Source organism: Streptopelia decaocto (assembly GCF_964273445.1).
Source record: "Streptopelia decaocto genome assembly, chromosome: 3".
In the NCBI taxonomy this organism is placed as follows: Eukaryota; Metazoa; Chordata; class Aves; order Columbiformes; family Columbidae; genus Streptopelia; species Streptopelia decaocto.
Window position 1 is genome coordinate 19,826,177 of NC_138656.1, and position 16,473 is coordinate 19,842,649.

Sequence of the window (16,473 nt, forward strand, 5' to 3'; positions counted from 1 at the left end):
AAATGCTGCTTTTGACACAGAATTGTTAAATGTGAGCCTGTCCTGAAGAACACGTGGATGTCTGGATGGATGAGTTTCCATGCTTTTCAGATGCACACTACAGGGGAAGAAGGCTGCTCTGGGGCTCTTGTCCTGCTCCTCTTCCTCTATCAGAAGCCATCTCGCTCTCCTTTCAAGATAGCTGAGCTCTGTGCCCCCCATGTTTAGCATCTTGTTTGGTTCCCTTGGCTTTCACTAAGTGTATCTTGGGACTGTTTCAAACTATGGCTTTCTGATGGTTCTGAAGCATCTGCAAAAGTGGCCTGTCAAAATAGCCAATAAAACTTCATTTCTGTTTTATGGTAAGAAGTGGTATGAAGAATATGCAAATATAAACGTAGGAAATCAGGCAAGTGAGCAGAGTTTTCACTTGAACTTGAGCAGCAGAATCAATACCTGTTCTGCCCAGATTAATTTGCTGTGGTAGAATGTAGCCCTCTTCTTGGTTCCAACAGAGATCAGTGTTTCACGCAGAAGAGAGTAGCCTTAACTTTCATAACCTTTGGCTGTTTCACTCACAGGTCACAGTAATAGATCTTGGTCTCCTAAACAGAAATAATGCTATAGTCATTATAGATATGAAAACAGAAACTTTATATATATATTCTCTATAAAAGGAATCATACAAGATTAAAAAAAGAATTTGTTTAAGTCTGGATACTACCCATCAGGTAGGTGTTGTCTGCCTGTGGTTTGCAGAAGAATAGTCATGTAGGTGTCAGCCAGAGAGAATTTTTGATTTAATATTGCCTGTCTGAAAGGACATCCAGGAAAGCAGGTTCATTCCAAAGAGAAGCTTTCCATCGTCTCTTTCCTGCCTTCTGAAATCAGATGCAATATTAAAAATAGACTCTGAGGGGGAAATACACACTTTCTTTTTAGACATGAGCTGTAATATCTATTTTTTGACTTTTTCCTATGTGGGATTGACTCTTAAACTAGTGCATACACTGCAGGTGCTGCCTGGCTTTCTCCAGGAGGCAAGCTCAGACTTTTGCTCCTCTTTTTTTGATTCAAAGTGCATGAGAGTCCCTGTTTCTAAAAATGACTTGTGGCTTGCTTTTTTTTTTTTTTGTTTTGTTTTTAAGAAGTGTTGAGTTCTAATGTTAGGAAGCAATGATAGTCTTGGCTGTTAGTGGGTGCTTGGGAAAGTCTCAGTAGTTCTCCTGCCACTAGAATAACCTACCATCTCCAGAACTGGAAGCCAGTGACTTAAAGGAAGTCTTTGTGGATGATCTAGTGGTTTCTTTTAGCTCTAACCTATAGAAATCTGTATACAGAAACTGATAGCACGTTATTTTACCCTTATACTCTTGGAGAGGCAGAAGGATCCACTCCACTGAGATGTTGTCTGTTAAATAAATGGGGGCCAGGTCACTGGGAAAGTTTTCTCATGTCTTGAATTCTCCTGTCTTGTGATAAGGGTGATTTTTACCAGGAAGTGGTAAAATTCCAGAGCTTTGGTGTACAGTGATTCCCATCTTGAGGCTCTAGCAGAGCTAGTGAAAGTACAAATAGTGAAAATGATCAAATAGTTCATGGAATACCTTCTGTATAAGAGTATTTAATATTGTCCAGCACGACTTATAGCTGTTTGAAGTGTGATGCATGGCAGAGATCTGTACAGTACAAGCAGCATGGAGAAGGTAGAAAGGAAATTATAATTAGCCAAATAGTGATTAAATGAGATTGACAAATGTCATGGAACATGAATGCTAAAATTTTTCGTAGCCTTCAAAGGGATTTGAGCAATTTCATGGATGAAGAATTTACTGAGGGCTCTAAGACATGGGTACCACGTCTGTTTCAGTCGCTTCTTGTACTACAGAATGGTTATACCTAGAGGATTGTATTGGGACAGTATCATTACGTGCTTGCTCTGTTCTCTCAGACTTCCCTTCACACTCAGGGATGTCAGGATACTGGACTAAAGCCGATTGGAGCCGCTGTGCTGATTGTTTTCCAGTTTTGAGACCGTTTCTGTCAGTAGCTTATAAGTTTATTAAAAAAAAAATCTACCCTTGTGTTGACTGCAGGAGCAGCGTCTGAAGTTCCTGAAACAGCAAGACCAGCGACAGCAACAGCAAGCTGCCGAACAGGAGAAACTTAAGCGATTAAAAGAAATTGCTGAGAATCAGGAAGCCAAGCTCAAGAAAGTGAGAGCACTGAAAGGCCATGTGGAGCAAAAAAGACTCAGTAATGGGAAATTAGGTGAGTTGGTGATTTGAGGAAAACAGCCTTTGATTTTTTTTTTTTTTTTTTTTATTCATGAAAGGTGGTTCTTGGAACTCTAAAATTTCTGATGATTTCAGTGATTCAGAGGAGGTAGTTACAGTGTTCCAGGAAATGTTAATCTTGACAATTTCACATCTTGTATTTACCAAGAAAATTCCCGAATGACCTAGAACAAAATTTATTTTTCTTAGTATATTTTAAAATATCCTGTAAGGGCAACTTGTGTTTGAGCCTGCTATATCTGCTCTTTAATTACAGTGTATATTTTTTTTCTTACTTGAATACCTTTGTGTACCATAGTAACTTTTTCCATCGTTGATGTTAATACCTCACATTTAGTGTTAGTTTCTTCTTGACCTGTAACAAAGCTTGGTGTGATACCCACGTTGCCTCTTATGCAAGAGGTAACTTAACAGCCAAACTGGCTGAGTATTTTCTTTTTAATTACGGAAATCCAACTACTGCCTGCTTGCTGCAGTACTAGTTGGGTGCTTGCAGTTCAGCATGTTGATGTAACATAATTTATTTCAGATCTCATATCAACACACATTCTCCTGCCTACCTTTTCTTCCTCTATACATATTGCACAGAACTTGTCACTTCCAGCTGGACTCAAATGAAAACATGTTGGTTTATTAAAGCAAAATGTATTGTTTTATTAGGAAGCATGGTGCTTTACAGATCAAGCAAAAGTGTTTTTCTGTGGGGAGAATGTGTTTTCTGTTTGGGTTCTGTTGCTCAAAATAAACATAGGTTTGAAGGAATACAAGGATGGTAGAGTAATACGAGATCTTGAAGCATGTGTGCCTGCTTCCCTGTACCCTCCCCAGCAGGTCTGGTCTCAGTACTTGGTTAAATTCTTACTGATTCCTTAAACTTTGTTCTATAATGCAGCAGTTTTGGCACCGGGAGCAGCTGATGACAGCTGTTTCTAAGACCCTAAAAAGCCCTCTCAGTCTTTGTTTAATATAACAGCTCAAGTGTTTTGTCATTGAGTTCCTGTGACCTAAATTCAGAGTTTTAAGTATCATAAATATGCCTTGTGGTTGAGTGAGTGTCTTCTTGTGGAATTCAGCATGAAGTGAGTTTAGGTTCCTACAGATGAAATTCAGCCCTGTAACGTGGCTTGCTTTCTTTCCATACTTCGGAAAGTAAAGTATGTTCTTTTTTCGTTCCCCATTAGTGCTCTAAGTAGACCCCATTTACATAATCTCGCCTGCGCGTTTGCTTTTACAGATGCTTGAAGGAAGAGCTGGTTTGACAGGGAGGGTGAGTTTGCGGCCGCCTCTGTGCAGCCGGCGCTGCTCCCCGGCCCCTTCGCCGCCTCCTGGGCTGCAGCCCACGCCGGGCTGTTTCTCAGGGCAGCTATTGTGTGCTCTCTCGTCCTCTGCAGTGGAGGAGATTGAACAGATGAACAGCCTGTTCCAGCAGAAGCAGCGCGAGCTGGTGCTGGCGGTGTCAAAGGTAGAGGAACTCACCAGGCAACTGGAGATGCTGAAGAACGGCCGGATTGACGGTTACCACGACAACCAGTCCGCTGTAGCTGAGCTCGACCGCCTCTACAAGGAGCTGCAGGTAACGATGCAGATCCGGCTTGTGAGCCAGGGCTAAAAGTTAGTTGGTTCATTTCTTGCCTTGTTGGAATGAAATCCCGTTGCTCCTGTTCCCAACAGAGCTGTGTGGCTGCCTGCGTGCTGAGTGGAGGGGGTCAGCTATACGGGGTTCTAGGTAAACAGGCGAAGGAGCACGCAGTGTTTATACCTTTCCTTTCTGCAAAATTTGGAGACTAACCAACATATTCTCCTGAGAAAATAATCTGAGTTTGCCAGGATGACTTGACTTTTTAGAAGGCTTTTTTCTTTGTAACTGTTTCCTGTCCCCCATCCTGAAAGTTAATTTGTTTTGATTTTTGTTGTTTTCTCTTTCTCCCCACCCCCCCCCACTTTGTGAATTTATTCAGTTGAGGAACAAACTGAACCAGGAGCAGAATGCCAAGCTGCAGCAACAGAGGGAGTGTTTGAACAAGCGCAACTCGGAGGTGGCAGTCATGGACAAGCGTGTTAATGAGCTGCGAGAACGCCTGTGGAAGAAAAAGGCAGCTCTGCAACAGAAAGAGAACTTACCGGTAAGTGCGGAATATTTAATAACAATTAATTTCATTTGTGGCTTGCACAGTCTGAAGTAAAAATGTGCTTGTAGGGTGGGCTGCTTGGATGCTAGACTTGTATTTATCCATACATGGTGATAGTCTTGTATTATTCAAGTATTTTTCATGGTACGCTGGTGTTAACCTACTTATTCTTTATGGACAAGAATTCTTCTTGCTGTCTTGTATGCTGTCATGGATTTTTTTTTTTTAAGTTTGTGGCGTGTTGGTTTTTTTTTGCTATTGTTACCTCTTGTTAATAGCTCTTAAAGTGTGTTTATGTGTATATATATATACATATATATATATTTTAAGCATTTTTAATACCAGTGTGTCTTTTTCTACTTGTTTTATCCTTCTTGATTTCTATTTCAAACTCTGATAGATGGATACTGCACCATAACCTTATTTAAATTGTCTTTCTTTTTTTTTCCCCCACTCCAAAGGTTTCTTCAGATGGAAATTTATCCCAGCCAGTGGCTTCTGCTCCAAGTCGAGTGGCAGCAGTAGGTCCTTATATCCAGTCCTCTACTATGCCACGTATTGCTTCCAGACCTGAACTTTTGGTGAAACCAGCATTTTCAGATGGGACACAAGCTTTGCAGGTACCTGATGGTCCACTGAAAACACAAACTCTGCCCAACATGAGAGGTGGGAGCAGTTCACAAGCTAAGGTTCCTGCAGGTAATAGCTTACAATTAATATTTCTTATCCAGAAACGTTGTGTTTTCTTTTCTACTAGCTCTGTCTTTTTTTTTCTTTTTTTTTTTTTTTTTTTAAAGAAAAGTATTATTTGAGATGTCAGTCTTACTGCTTGCAATTTTCCTGCCCCAGTGAATATATATTATAAGCACTGAAGTTATATGATTCCATGTGTTAGGAATCTTTAGTTAGGCTCTTTAGTGAGCAATTTGAGTTGTTTTACAGCCTAGAACGTAGGAAGATTTTTCTGTGAACTAGCAATATAATTTAAACTCTTCTATACAACAGCGTGTGTTTGAATTTCTAGAGGCATTTTTAGGGCATATATGGTAACAACCTGGTGCCTGGACTTAAAAACTAGCAAAGCCAAATTTTCTTATCATGCATTTTGGAAATGACACATGGAAAGGGTTAACCAGCATTACAAGAAATATTATAAAAGAGGCAGTTGACTGGAGCACAGAAATAGCAACAAAATTGCTGGCCTGTTGATGGTGTTAGAATATGGAGAGGAAGTCCAACACCTGACACAAAGCATGGACTGTTAATGAAGATTTTTCTGGCTTCTCTCTGGCTTTCTCCTATGAGATTGAGTTCAGCTCTATGACAGAAGTCAGGAGAAACTAGAGAGTTGCAAATGTGTCTTCTGTCCTATCTTGAGGAAAGAAGACTCACTTTTTAGCTGGAAGAGAAACTCTGATCCTTCCAAAAGGAAAAAAAAAATGGAGGCTGAGCTTGTAGAAATTCTGTTGTGGGGTTTTTTTGGTTTCGTTTTCTGTGTGTGAGTTTTTTAATTTCTCTTTCTCCATCTCCAGTTCTGGCAGATATTAATAAGTAGCCATGGCACAAAACCAGTCCAAGTGTCTCTTGCTTTACTGGAGAATGAGGAGCTGTTGCATTTTGTCAGATTTGCAGATCCTAAAACTACTCAAGCGGAGTTTTAGCTCTTGTCCATACAAAATTTTAATGTTTGCTACAGAGATGTGTGGTGGTGTGCCATGTGGATTAAAACTTCACTTATTTTTTAGCATTTCGGCAAAACAACTGCTTTCCTAGAGAGATAGTATCTCATACTTTACCAGACTGAAACTTTTTGCCTGCTGCTTATCACTACTATTTGAATGTAATATTACTTATTTTAATAGATGACTTAGAATTTAATAGAATTTAGTGAATATTGAAACTAACAGCAAGTTTCAAGTGTTGTCGTAGCTATTTTTGAATCAGGCTGGATGTCTACTCCAGCAAATGTAAAGATCTGCTTTAATGCACTGCCTGTATGCACACCGAACATACAAATGATTTTTCTAATATTTTGGATATCACAGCAGGATCTATTTCTGCTTTAATGCATCCCTTCTTACCATCCTGTCACTTTTAATTTACTGTAAATATCCAAGGGAAGTTTCTCGCTAACTGGAAAGAAGCCAGTCTAGAAGCTTTTTTGTCTGAATGGTGGTAAGTGCAAATGTGCAAGGACAAATAGTTTTGCTTCTCCTTTGATAGTTGTTTCTGAGGTTGGTTTTGCATTCTCTTTATAAAATGGTATGAACAAATAAAACAGATGAACAAAAACCTAAAGTGATAAAATTTGTAGCAGTTAACCTGGATATGATACTTGTGCACTGTTTAGACCTGACTCTTACTGAAAAACCTACCTGTAATAAGACCACAGAAACATTATTTTAGCTTAATCTGTTCCACTTGTTCTTTCCTAGGTTCTGTAGTTCCCAGCGCAAAACCTCCCCCATCTGCCACTGACTGGAGTAGTTCAAATGCCGACAATCATATTGGTCAGGGTTCAGCCTTGACTCCAGGAAAAGGAATTGTGACTAGTGAAGGACAAGGTATGTTCTTATGTGCTTGGCTAATCTTAAAATATGGAGAATCTAGTTAATGGTACCTGCCTCTAAACACTTCAGTAGATATGTAGAATTCATTTGAGAGCACACACACAAAAAAATCAAAGTATTGCCATATAAGCTTTAGTATGGTGTTGCAGAGATTTTTTTTCATTTCAGGTGGTGAAGTAGATACTAATGCCTTAATACATGCTCCTGTTCAATTTGCAAGAGATGACATTTGGCAGGCCCTTGAGCCCTTAGCACAGGGGAAGGATAGATATAAAAAACATCCCAAGTCTTGAGTATTGCACAGAACAGGACTCTTATTCCTACAGTTGTGTTGTTCCTTTTTAAAGTCTTCCCCTCTCTCTCTCTGCAACAGCAGCTGAAGGAGAAAATTTTTTACGAGACAAAGAGAAGAAAGTGCGTCCATTCTCAATGTTTGATTCTGTGGACCAGTCTGCTGGGCTCGGCACGCTGAGAAAGAACCAGAGCAGCGAAGATCTCCTGCGAGAAGCACAGGTATGCAGGAAACTCGAGTTACTGCATTCCATCTGACAGGGATTACTACACAGCTCTTCAAATGTTGCTGTCGGGAAACTTTGAGAAGTACCTAGGTCTTCTTTTAAAAGACTACTTATAGGGGAAAAAAGTATTCTAGGCTTTTAATGCCGGTTGGTAACTCAGTCATTCCCTACAGTCACTGTGGTGAAAATCTACATTTTGACTGAATACAAAGAAATAGCTGTGTTATTTGTACTAGTGCGTATGCATACATTTTTTCCCCCCCACATGCCCCCCATCAATTATATGTACAGAGGCATTTGCATGGGTTTTTAAAAATAATTTATATGCTCATTTCACTGTTCAATGCAACAACATCCTTCAGACATTAGGCTGCAGCAAGCTGCCCACCTAAACCTTGGCATGAGGGCATGGTTAAGCAGGTAGGGGATGAAGTAATGTAGAAGAACTGGGGCTAAGTGCTCCGTTGGAAAAGAAGCTTCTTGCTTCCATATGCTGCTAAGTGCCTCTGCCATCTCTAGAGAAATTACTGTGCACTGCCATTGCTTGATGTTTTAAACAGAACTGCTATAGAAAGAATTGAAGAGAATGGGTTCAAAGTATAAACAACTGTGGTGATAAAATGTTTCAAAAAGTCTCTTCATGTTTCCAATGATGATGTAAACAGTATTGCAGCAGCAGTAGAAATGCAGGATACTGTACCTTTCTTTGAGGATCTGGGGTCCTTCATAGCAGAACTCCTAGAACATATTTTGCTGTTTAATATTAATTAACTCTTTTTTTGTGTCTTTCAGGCAGCCAATAAAAATGTAACAAAGGTACCACCACCTGTCCCCACTAAACCAAAACAGATAAACTTGCCTTACTTTGGTCAAGCCAGTCATCTGCAACCTTCTGATACAAAGCTGGATGGAAACCTGCAGAAGCTGCCTTTGGCAGTTGTAACTATGGGGAACAAACAAAAACCAGTGGCACAGCAGCCTTCCCATCCTCCTCAGCAGATCCAGCAAAGAATTTCTGTACCTCCTGCAGGTCCTTCCTCTGGCCAGGATCAAATTCTTCCCTCCTCCAAACAGGAGAGTCCCCCAGCAGCTGCTGTGAGACCTTTTACCCCTCAGCCGTCCAAAGAGGCCTCGCTTCCACCATTTCGGAAGCCTCAAACTGTGGCTGCAAGTTCAATTTACAGCATGTACACACAACAGCAGACTCCTGGGAAGAACTTCCAGCAGGCAGTGCAGAGTGCTTTGACAAGGGCGCAGACCAGAGCACCGCACTTCCCAAGCGGTAAGCATGTGGCTCTCTACCTCTCTTCTGTCTTTATAAACCTCAGATACATCACAGATCTACTTTCCACCTTATCTGTGGGTATAAAGCTGTTCCTCAAGGGAATTAAGCAGGTTAGTGCAGCAGTAAGAATCTTAGGTAGATTTTACATGCTGTATATCAGTGTTAATAAAAAGTGCAAATATTTGTCTTGGTTTTCCAAGATAACTAACAGTGAACTTCGTTACCAGATTAGTTCTGTTCAGTTGTCATATTATTATGCTCCTTTGCCCTATGTAGGTGAATTGGGTTGTATGCTCTTTTTAGGTTTGTTGATCAAATATTCACACTTGCTTTTTTCCCACCCCTCTCTGCAGTGTATGGCAAGCCCGTGATGGCAGGAGCTGGTGTACAGAATCAGCTGCCACAGACGGAGAACGTCTACTCAAACCTCCAAGGCAAGCCAGGCAGTCCAGAGCCTGAGATGGAAACAACAGCTTCTGCTCATGAGAATCACGAAACAGAGCGAATACCCCGTCCTCTTAGCCCAACCAAATTGCTGCCGTTCTTGTCCAACCCATACCGCAACCAGAGCGATGCTGATCTGGAAGCACTACGGAAAAAGCTGTCCAATGCGCCCAGACCACTGAAGAAACGTAGCTCCATTACTGAGCCAGAAGGACCTAATGGGCCTAATATTCAGAAGCTGTTGTATCAGAGGACCACTCTGGCTGCAATGGAGACTATCTCAGCTCCATCACATCCCTCCAAGCAGACGGCATCAGCTGCCAGTCCTGAAAGCCCAGTGGAGATCCCAAATCCTTATCTAAGTGCAGAATCAGAAAAAGAAACAGCTGCTTCTATGCCAGAACCGGCCATCGCTGAGGAACCAGAGAACACACCAGCAGATCAGAGCGAAGCTGTTCTTCCCTCTGTAGTGTTGGACACTGTACCTGAGGGAGTATCAGATGGTGATGAACTCACACAGCTGAAAATGGAAGAACCAAGCCTAGAAGCTTCACTGCCACTGGAGGTATACATGGAAGAATATCCTCCATACCCACCACCCCCTTATCCATCAGGGGAACCAGAGAGTTTGGGAGAGGACTCATTCAATATGAGGCCTCCTGAAGTTACTGGACAGTTTTCCTTGCCTCCTGTAAGTATGAGTTAGCCTATAACTTGGGTGCCCTGTTAATAAGACATCTGAAGCTCTGCCATAAATACTGTGTGTTATATTGTAGAGCTTTAGCAGATGCAGGAGAACAGTCACACAAATAGGCTGGAAGTCTCTCTGTGGGTATCTGTTCTATTTGTGTGATGCTCTTGTCTTGGGACAGAGTCCCAAGTGACTCTTGTCACTCAGAGTGAATGACAGTAATGAAAAGTCTCTGTCTCTAGAATGAATGACATGATAAGTTTTAAATGGAATTGGATACGTAAATAGTAAAATTCTTTTGGGCTGTAAAGAACATTCCTTATAGAAGTCTGCCTACTACACACAAACTATACTTCCTTCTTAAAAGAAATAAGAAGTTTTTTTGAGGCACAGATTAAGATTTCACAAGCATTTCCCACTGTTGCTGATATGAGTTGGAAACGAATTATCTTAATCCTGGATTGCGTTTGTTTATCTGAAAGTGCCTTGCTTGAAAAATATGGAGAAACAGACTTCTTTATTTTCTGCTTTAAAAACTCATTTATAGACATCAACTGCACGTACTTCTTTTACTGAAATGTTTACTGAATGTCTCTTTGGAACCTGATTTGACATCAGTCAGTTCTCAAGTTGCATCAAAATGGAGTCTCTTTGGGCTAAGGGCAGGCAGCGTTTTACCATCTTGTTTGTTTTGAAACTTAGTTTGTGTGCAGGGTACGGTGGTATCTCACTGTTGTAGAACAGAAATGCTGACTGCTTTCAGTTCCTCAAAGAGTTTCTTTTAAAACCTATCATGAATTTTAGTAACTTGATACATGAAAGTGTTTTTTCTTCCGTCACTTCGGTGCATAGGAATTAAAAGCTTTAAATGTGCTTTTTAACATTGTAATTTTTACATGAAGTAGTAATTGCATGATTTCATGCTTTGTCCTTGCTCCCTTTTACAAGGAAACTTGAGCAGTAGGATTTCCTAAATTGTAAGAACCCATTTCTTGTTGGTTTTGTAATAATTCTGTGATTGAAGAGAAGAAACCAGCCCAATTTCTTTATTTCATATTTAAATACTTGCATTGTGCTGATGGGCTCTTTAGAAAGCCTGTACTTTTGATATTATAGATAAATCAACAGGCAAAAGAGTATTTTTGGGGAATCTCCTCTTGTATCTTCACATTTGCTCTTTCAAAACATGAGTCATTTCTATTCATCTTTGCTTGGACATCTGTCAGAAATCTCCATTCCCTTGTGAATAGTGTTTGTTGGTGCTGTGCAGCCAGCTGGGGAGAGCGCTGAGCTAATACACGCATGTTCTCTACAGGAAAGGGTACAAACTCAGCTATAGAAATACTTGGTTTCCAGTATCTCTGGGAGCATCTAAAGCATTTCTGCACTTGGTTCTACATTCTTTCCAAAACTGTTTTCCATAACTGTTTATGTTCCTGCTAAATTCTGCTAAATATCCTATTTCATGGAGTATACTACTTGGTTTGTGTAACAGCTTTGAGAGTTAATGCTGAAGTGGTCTGAATAAAAAAAGGCTCTTTTTTTTTTTTTTCCTGATCTTGAGGAATTAGGGAGTTTGTTTTGCTGATGTGTTTGATCAAGGTGACTTTTGTATTTCAGTTGATTAGTGACCTTGTTTTGATATAAAGGCAGAGATCTGTCATAATGTGTGTAACCTACTATATTTGTAATGTGACAGGGCATTGGTAGAAAATAGTCTAAATTTCATATTAAACACTGCCTTAATTGGTCATTTCTGCTGTCATTCCCAAATATGCAATTTTATATTCTTGTTCTTCCTAGGAAGAAAATGGCTGTAACTTGTGTTACCTTTTCACAGGGGAAGAGGACAAACTTGCGTAAAACTGGCTCTGAGAGAATTGGGCATGGAATGAGAGTGAAATTCAATCCCCTTGCGTTGCTTCTGGATTCATCTTTGGAAGGGGAGTTTGACCTCGTGCAGAGAATAATTTATGAGGTATGAACGCAAACTTGTAAGAGAAGGAATAGCTATCCTGGTTCAACCTGGGAAGTTGAAGCTTTTCTGGGCTGAGGAAGCTAAAAATAATAGTGCACAGCTATATCTGTGCTTGAGGAGAAGTCCTGACTGGACATGGCCACTTGGATGCTGATTTTAAGTGTGTTAAATCCATGCTAGGTATTTAGCATCAAGGCTACAAATTTGCAGGACTTTTTCCTAATTTCTTATGTAGTGTTTCATCCCCTATCTGGCATATTATCAGGTAATTTGATAGGTAAAATCCATGCCAGTTTTGCTTATAAATAGGCTTTGTTATACATGCCTTTAAGTTATCAAGATACTATTTCTCTGAACCATTTTAGGTTCTCACTATTAAAAGGAGGCTGCAAGCTTGTTCTGAGTTTTCTCGCAAGAGTTGTAACTGCTGTAGTTTTCTGCCTGTTGCTCGTGTCCTTAGAAATATGGCTGAGAATCATTATTCCAGAATAAAAAACCTAATTTTTATGTGCAAAGAGATATTTATTGTCAGGAGTTTCACCACAATGTGCATGGCTTCTTTTCTGGCTGAACAGGTTGAAGACCCTAGCATGCCCAACGATGAAGGGATTACTGCGCTGCACAACGCTGTGTGTGCTGGGCACACGGAAATCGTGAAGTTCCTGGTGCAATTTGGTGTGAATGTGAACGCTGCAGATAGTGATGGATGGTAAGGCTTTCATTAAATGGTACCTTACAGGTGTTCTTCACAAGAGACCTATGATTGATGGCTCCTACAGGTCCCTCAGAAGGTCCCTCACTTTGCTCCTATAGAGCTGGCAGTGACTTTTCCACAGCAGAGCAACAGCTCTCTGGGGGGGATCATATAGGAACATGCAGAGGAGAAAATAAGCAAATTATACTAATGTTCCGTGTATGAAAAAAGTGTGTGTGAGTGTGGGTACAGTTGTTGGGAAATTGCTCTGTTTCTTTGAGATATTGAAGACAGTTTATGCATAATGGGCCATTTGCTGAAATTCTTCTCTGTGAGACAGCCAATAGTTTACATGTGCTCTAGGCAGTATGTAGCCCTGCAAAATTCTCCTCAGTTCTTTGTCCAATGGTCAGACAACTTAAGGGAAAAAACAACAACAACCCCCCCAAAAACAACAACAAAGCCCCCAACAAAACAAATCACCAAAACCAAAATAAAGCACAAAAACACAACCTACAAACTAGTCTTGCAACTGATAATGCGTTACAAATCCTCCTTACAGATAGCTGCGGAACTTATTTGGAAAAGGCTGGCATAGGGGTCAGTGATTTTACTATTATTTCTGCCTGTAACAGAAGTGTCTAAGGCCTCAGCCTGAATAAAGATGCTTGTGGTCCCTAAGCTCAGTAGTTATCCCAATTACCTGCACTTGTCACCAAGTCAGGTCTTGAAGTGATTGTCTGGATGGTAAGAGACGTGATGTGAGGAGGATTTCTGAGTGTGTTTTTAATATTGATTTATTTTTAAATTTTTATTGTCTTAATGTTCTTAAAATGTTAATGGATTATAAAGAGGTAGCGTAACTAGAGATCCATGTGGAAACCTAGACTTAGGGTTCAAGCAGCTCTTGGTAATGCCTGTTACTGAGTAAAGCAATTGTTATTGACATCCTGGGTTAAGTGCTTCTGGTGGTACCCTTTGTGATGTAGTGTGAGTTGCTGGAGGTCACACACAAAAGTGGTTTGCTCCCAGGAGTCAGTAAGTGCTGCTACAAGCAGTATAAGTAACGTGTCATCTTTTTCTTCTTGGCTTGCAGGACCCCGTTACACTGTGCAGCATCATGCAATAACGTGCAGGTGTGCAAGTTCCTGGTGGAGTCAGGCGCAGCTGTGTTTGCCATGACCTACAGTGACATGCAGACAGCTGCAGACAAGTGTGAGGAAATGGAGGAAGGCTACACCCAGTGCTCCCAGTTCTTATACGGTAGGTGATGACAGCTGAGTTCTGGAGCGTGCTAGGGACTCAGCGGGCACTTCTCATATGTTTTTGTATGAGGAGTGGTGAGTTGCATGCTTAAGTTGTGTGCCTGTGCCTCGGGTGCCTCTTGGAAAGAGAGAGGTTTTATTCAGCTTCTTGTCACAGAATGAGGTCCAGCAAGAATAACTTAATAATATTCAACCTATAGAGAAGATCTGAGGAACAAAAGGTTTCCCTACATTAAAAACCTTTAAATGAGTTAGGTTTGTGCATTGAAAAATACATTAGTGTGAGGTGAGGATTAGGTGAATCTTACCAAAAGTTGTATGGGTATCTCAGTAGACAGTTCATATCTGTTACCTGGTGTCTTTAAATGAAGAATATTTTCTAATGTGCACTTCAGAACCAAGAAAGGTATTGCCAAGTTTCTGTCTTAATGGAGCTTAGTAAGCACTGAATTTGACTTTATCTTTCTGGCATTTTTCTCATCTTGCATTTAAAAAGAAAACCCATATTAAATTTAGATTTGATTCAAATAGTAAGGCTACAGGGAAGCTGTCTTTTAATGGAAAGAATGAATTCCCCCTGGGGAGCAATGACTATTAGTCTATGAGGTTTTAAAGTAGTTGACTGCATGTTTTGTACGTAGTTCTTGTCCCTTAGGCACCTACTAGCTGGAGTGTCATCTATCCGCAGGAGGCTAGAGTAATAGCAGTGTAAAAACCTATAATAGTGCTTTTCTCTTTTTGTGGAACATGCAAGATCTGAGTTTCTAACAGCTGCTCAGCCAGCATATTTCAAAATAATCTGTCCTCACTGAGCTTGAAAACTGCATCTCTTGGTGCCAAGTGTATAGTTTTCTCTATGAAGGGAGAAAGCCTGTTTAACTAGCATCAAAATCTGTGGACTAAGCAAAATTGCATTTAGTTTTCTATCCAGTAGGATTCAGTATTTTAAAATGGAATAATTCACTAGGAGAAAGTTTGTGTTGATTAAGGTACCTTTTCCAGTTTGCTGCTTAGAAACTGAGGAATGTGTATAGAAAGAATAGTATTTCATATTTGGCTACAGCTGTAAAATGTTCTAAACATCTGCAAGGTGTAGGCATGTACTCCAAAACACCTTGATCCAGATGCAGTCTAACAGTACTGTGTTTCTGAAGTCAGTGTTTAAAAATTAGAGTACAGCAGTCTTTCCAACTTTTCACCCTGTTTTCCCTCCTGGCTGTTCCTTGCCACGTCGTCTTTCCGTCGTCTTTCCGTCGTCTTTCCGTCGTCTTTCCGTCGTCTTTCCGTCGTCTTTCCGTCGTCTTTCCGTCGTCTTTCCGTCGTCTTTCCGTCGTCTTTCCGTCGTCTTTCCGTCGTCTTTCCGTCGTCTTTCCGTCGTCTTTCCGTCGTCTTTCCGTCGTCTTTCCGTCGTCTTTCCGTCGTCTTTCCGTCGTCTTTCCGTCGTCTTTCCGTCGTCGTATTGAGCTGCTCTGTGCTTTTAACATTGCAGGAGTCCAGGAGAAAATGGGGATCATGAACAAAGGAGTGATTTATGGACTCTGGGATTATGAGGCTCAAAATGACGATGAGCTTTCAATGAAAGAGGGAGACTGCATGACAATCCTGCGCCGGGAAGATGAAGATGAAATTGAGTGGTGGTGGGCACGGCTGAATGACAAGGAAGGCTACGTTCCCCGCAACCTCCTAGGGGTGAGTCCTTAATATTTCCAGAGTCAAAAAAACCCACCCTGATATGTGGAGTATATGCAGCTTTATTCTTGTGCATCTTGGCTGGGTGCATTTTCAAAAGTCAAGAGGAAGGAGTTGATGTTCTCCATTTATTCATTTGGGGAGTTGAACACCTTGGCAGAGTGGGTTAATGCTGTCTGGATACCTAACATAGATGATATAGACGGGTGCATAAAAGAGCAACATGTATCACTACCCTGCTATCCATAACAGGTTCTAATAGAACCTTATTTCACCGTCTTAGGAAAAAAAACAAACCAAACCCACCCAAAACTTTTATCTGAACGTGATGTGTGCGTAAGGCTTTGCTGAGCATGTGAACAGAACAAGGTTTCCCTTCTTTAGGAATATGATACACTGGCACAAAGGGCCTTAAACTAAACCTGTATGAAGAATGAGTCATGAGTCCTTCCCTGTCCTGGTGTACACAGTGCACCTTGTGACCTGAGATGGTTTCACAGAGTTTAAAGACAAACACTGCAAAATTCTATGGTTATCTTTTTTCTAGTATTGCAAAAGAGATCATGTTGGCAAATAAAGGCAGATCTTTTTCTCCTATGCTCTTTAAGTAATATTTAACAATATATAAAAGGCCTTTAATTGATGACTGGTCCTTTCCTTATCATGTTCTGTACTACCTCTTTTATTAAAATCAACTGTGTACAAATAATATATATTTTTGATTATGTCCCCATGCTTCTCCTCATGGCTGAGTTGCTAGAAAACTATAGCAGATGGACATGTATAAAAAAATTCCATTAAGCTTTTTCGTATATATCCAGTTGCCCTGCTGCTGGAGATAAGAGGTTCTGCCAATGCTAAAGATTAACTGCTGTGAATTTTAGCTGATTGATGTATGATGCTTGAAAGAGGCTGAACCTCCTTCCTCATGCAG

The 16,473-nt window shown here is 40.6% G+C and overlaps 1 protein-coding gene across 5 annotated transcripts in view; it reads left to right on the forward strand.

Annotated features, from left to right (window-relative positions):
* Positions 1-16,473, forward strand: part of TP53BP2 (tumor protein p53 binding protein 2) — a 72,499-nt gene that overhangs the window by 53,166 nt on the left and 2,860 nt on the right. For 4 of the 5 annotated variants that reach the window (XM_082049453.1, XM_082049454.1, XM_082049450.1 and 1 more), the window contains exons 6-17: positions 2,076-2,250; positions 3,668-3,849; positions 4,235-4,399; positions 4,867-5,104; positions 6,841-6,969; positions 7,349-7,488; positions 8,286-8,775; positions 9,132-9,913; positions 11,754-11,891; positions 12,467-12,600; positions 13,682-13,848; positions 15,340-15,539. In XM_082049453.1, the coding sequence (XP_081905579.1) occupies positions 2,076-2,250; positions 3,668-3,849; positions 4,235-4,399; positions 4,867-5,104; positions 6,841-6,969; positions 7,349-7,488; positions 8,286-8,775; positions 9,132-9,913; positions 11,754-11,891; positions 12,467-12,600; positions 13,682-13,848; positions 15,340-15,539 (2,940 nt within the window). The remainder of the gene's footprint in view (positions 1-2,075; positions 2,251-3,667; positions 3,850-4,234; positions 4,400-4,866; positions 5,105-6,840; positions 6,970-7,348; positions 7,489-8,285; positions 8,776-9,131; positions 9,914-11,753; positions 11,892-12,466; positions 12,601-13,681; positions 13,849-15,339; positions 15,540-16,473) is intronic. The other variant, XM_082049451.1, reaches the window with a different exon arrangement.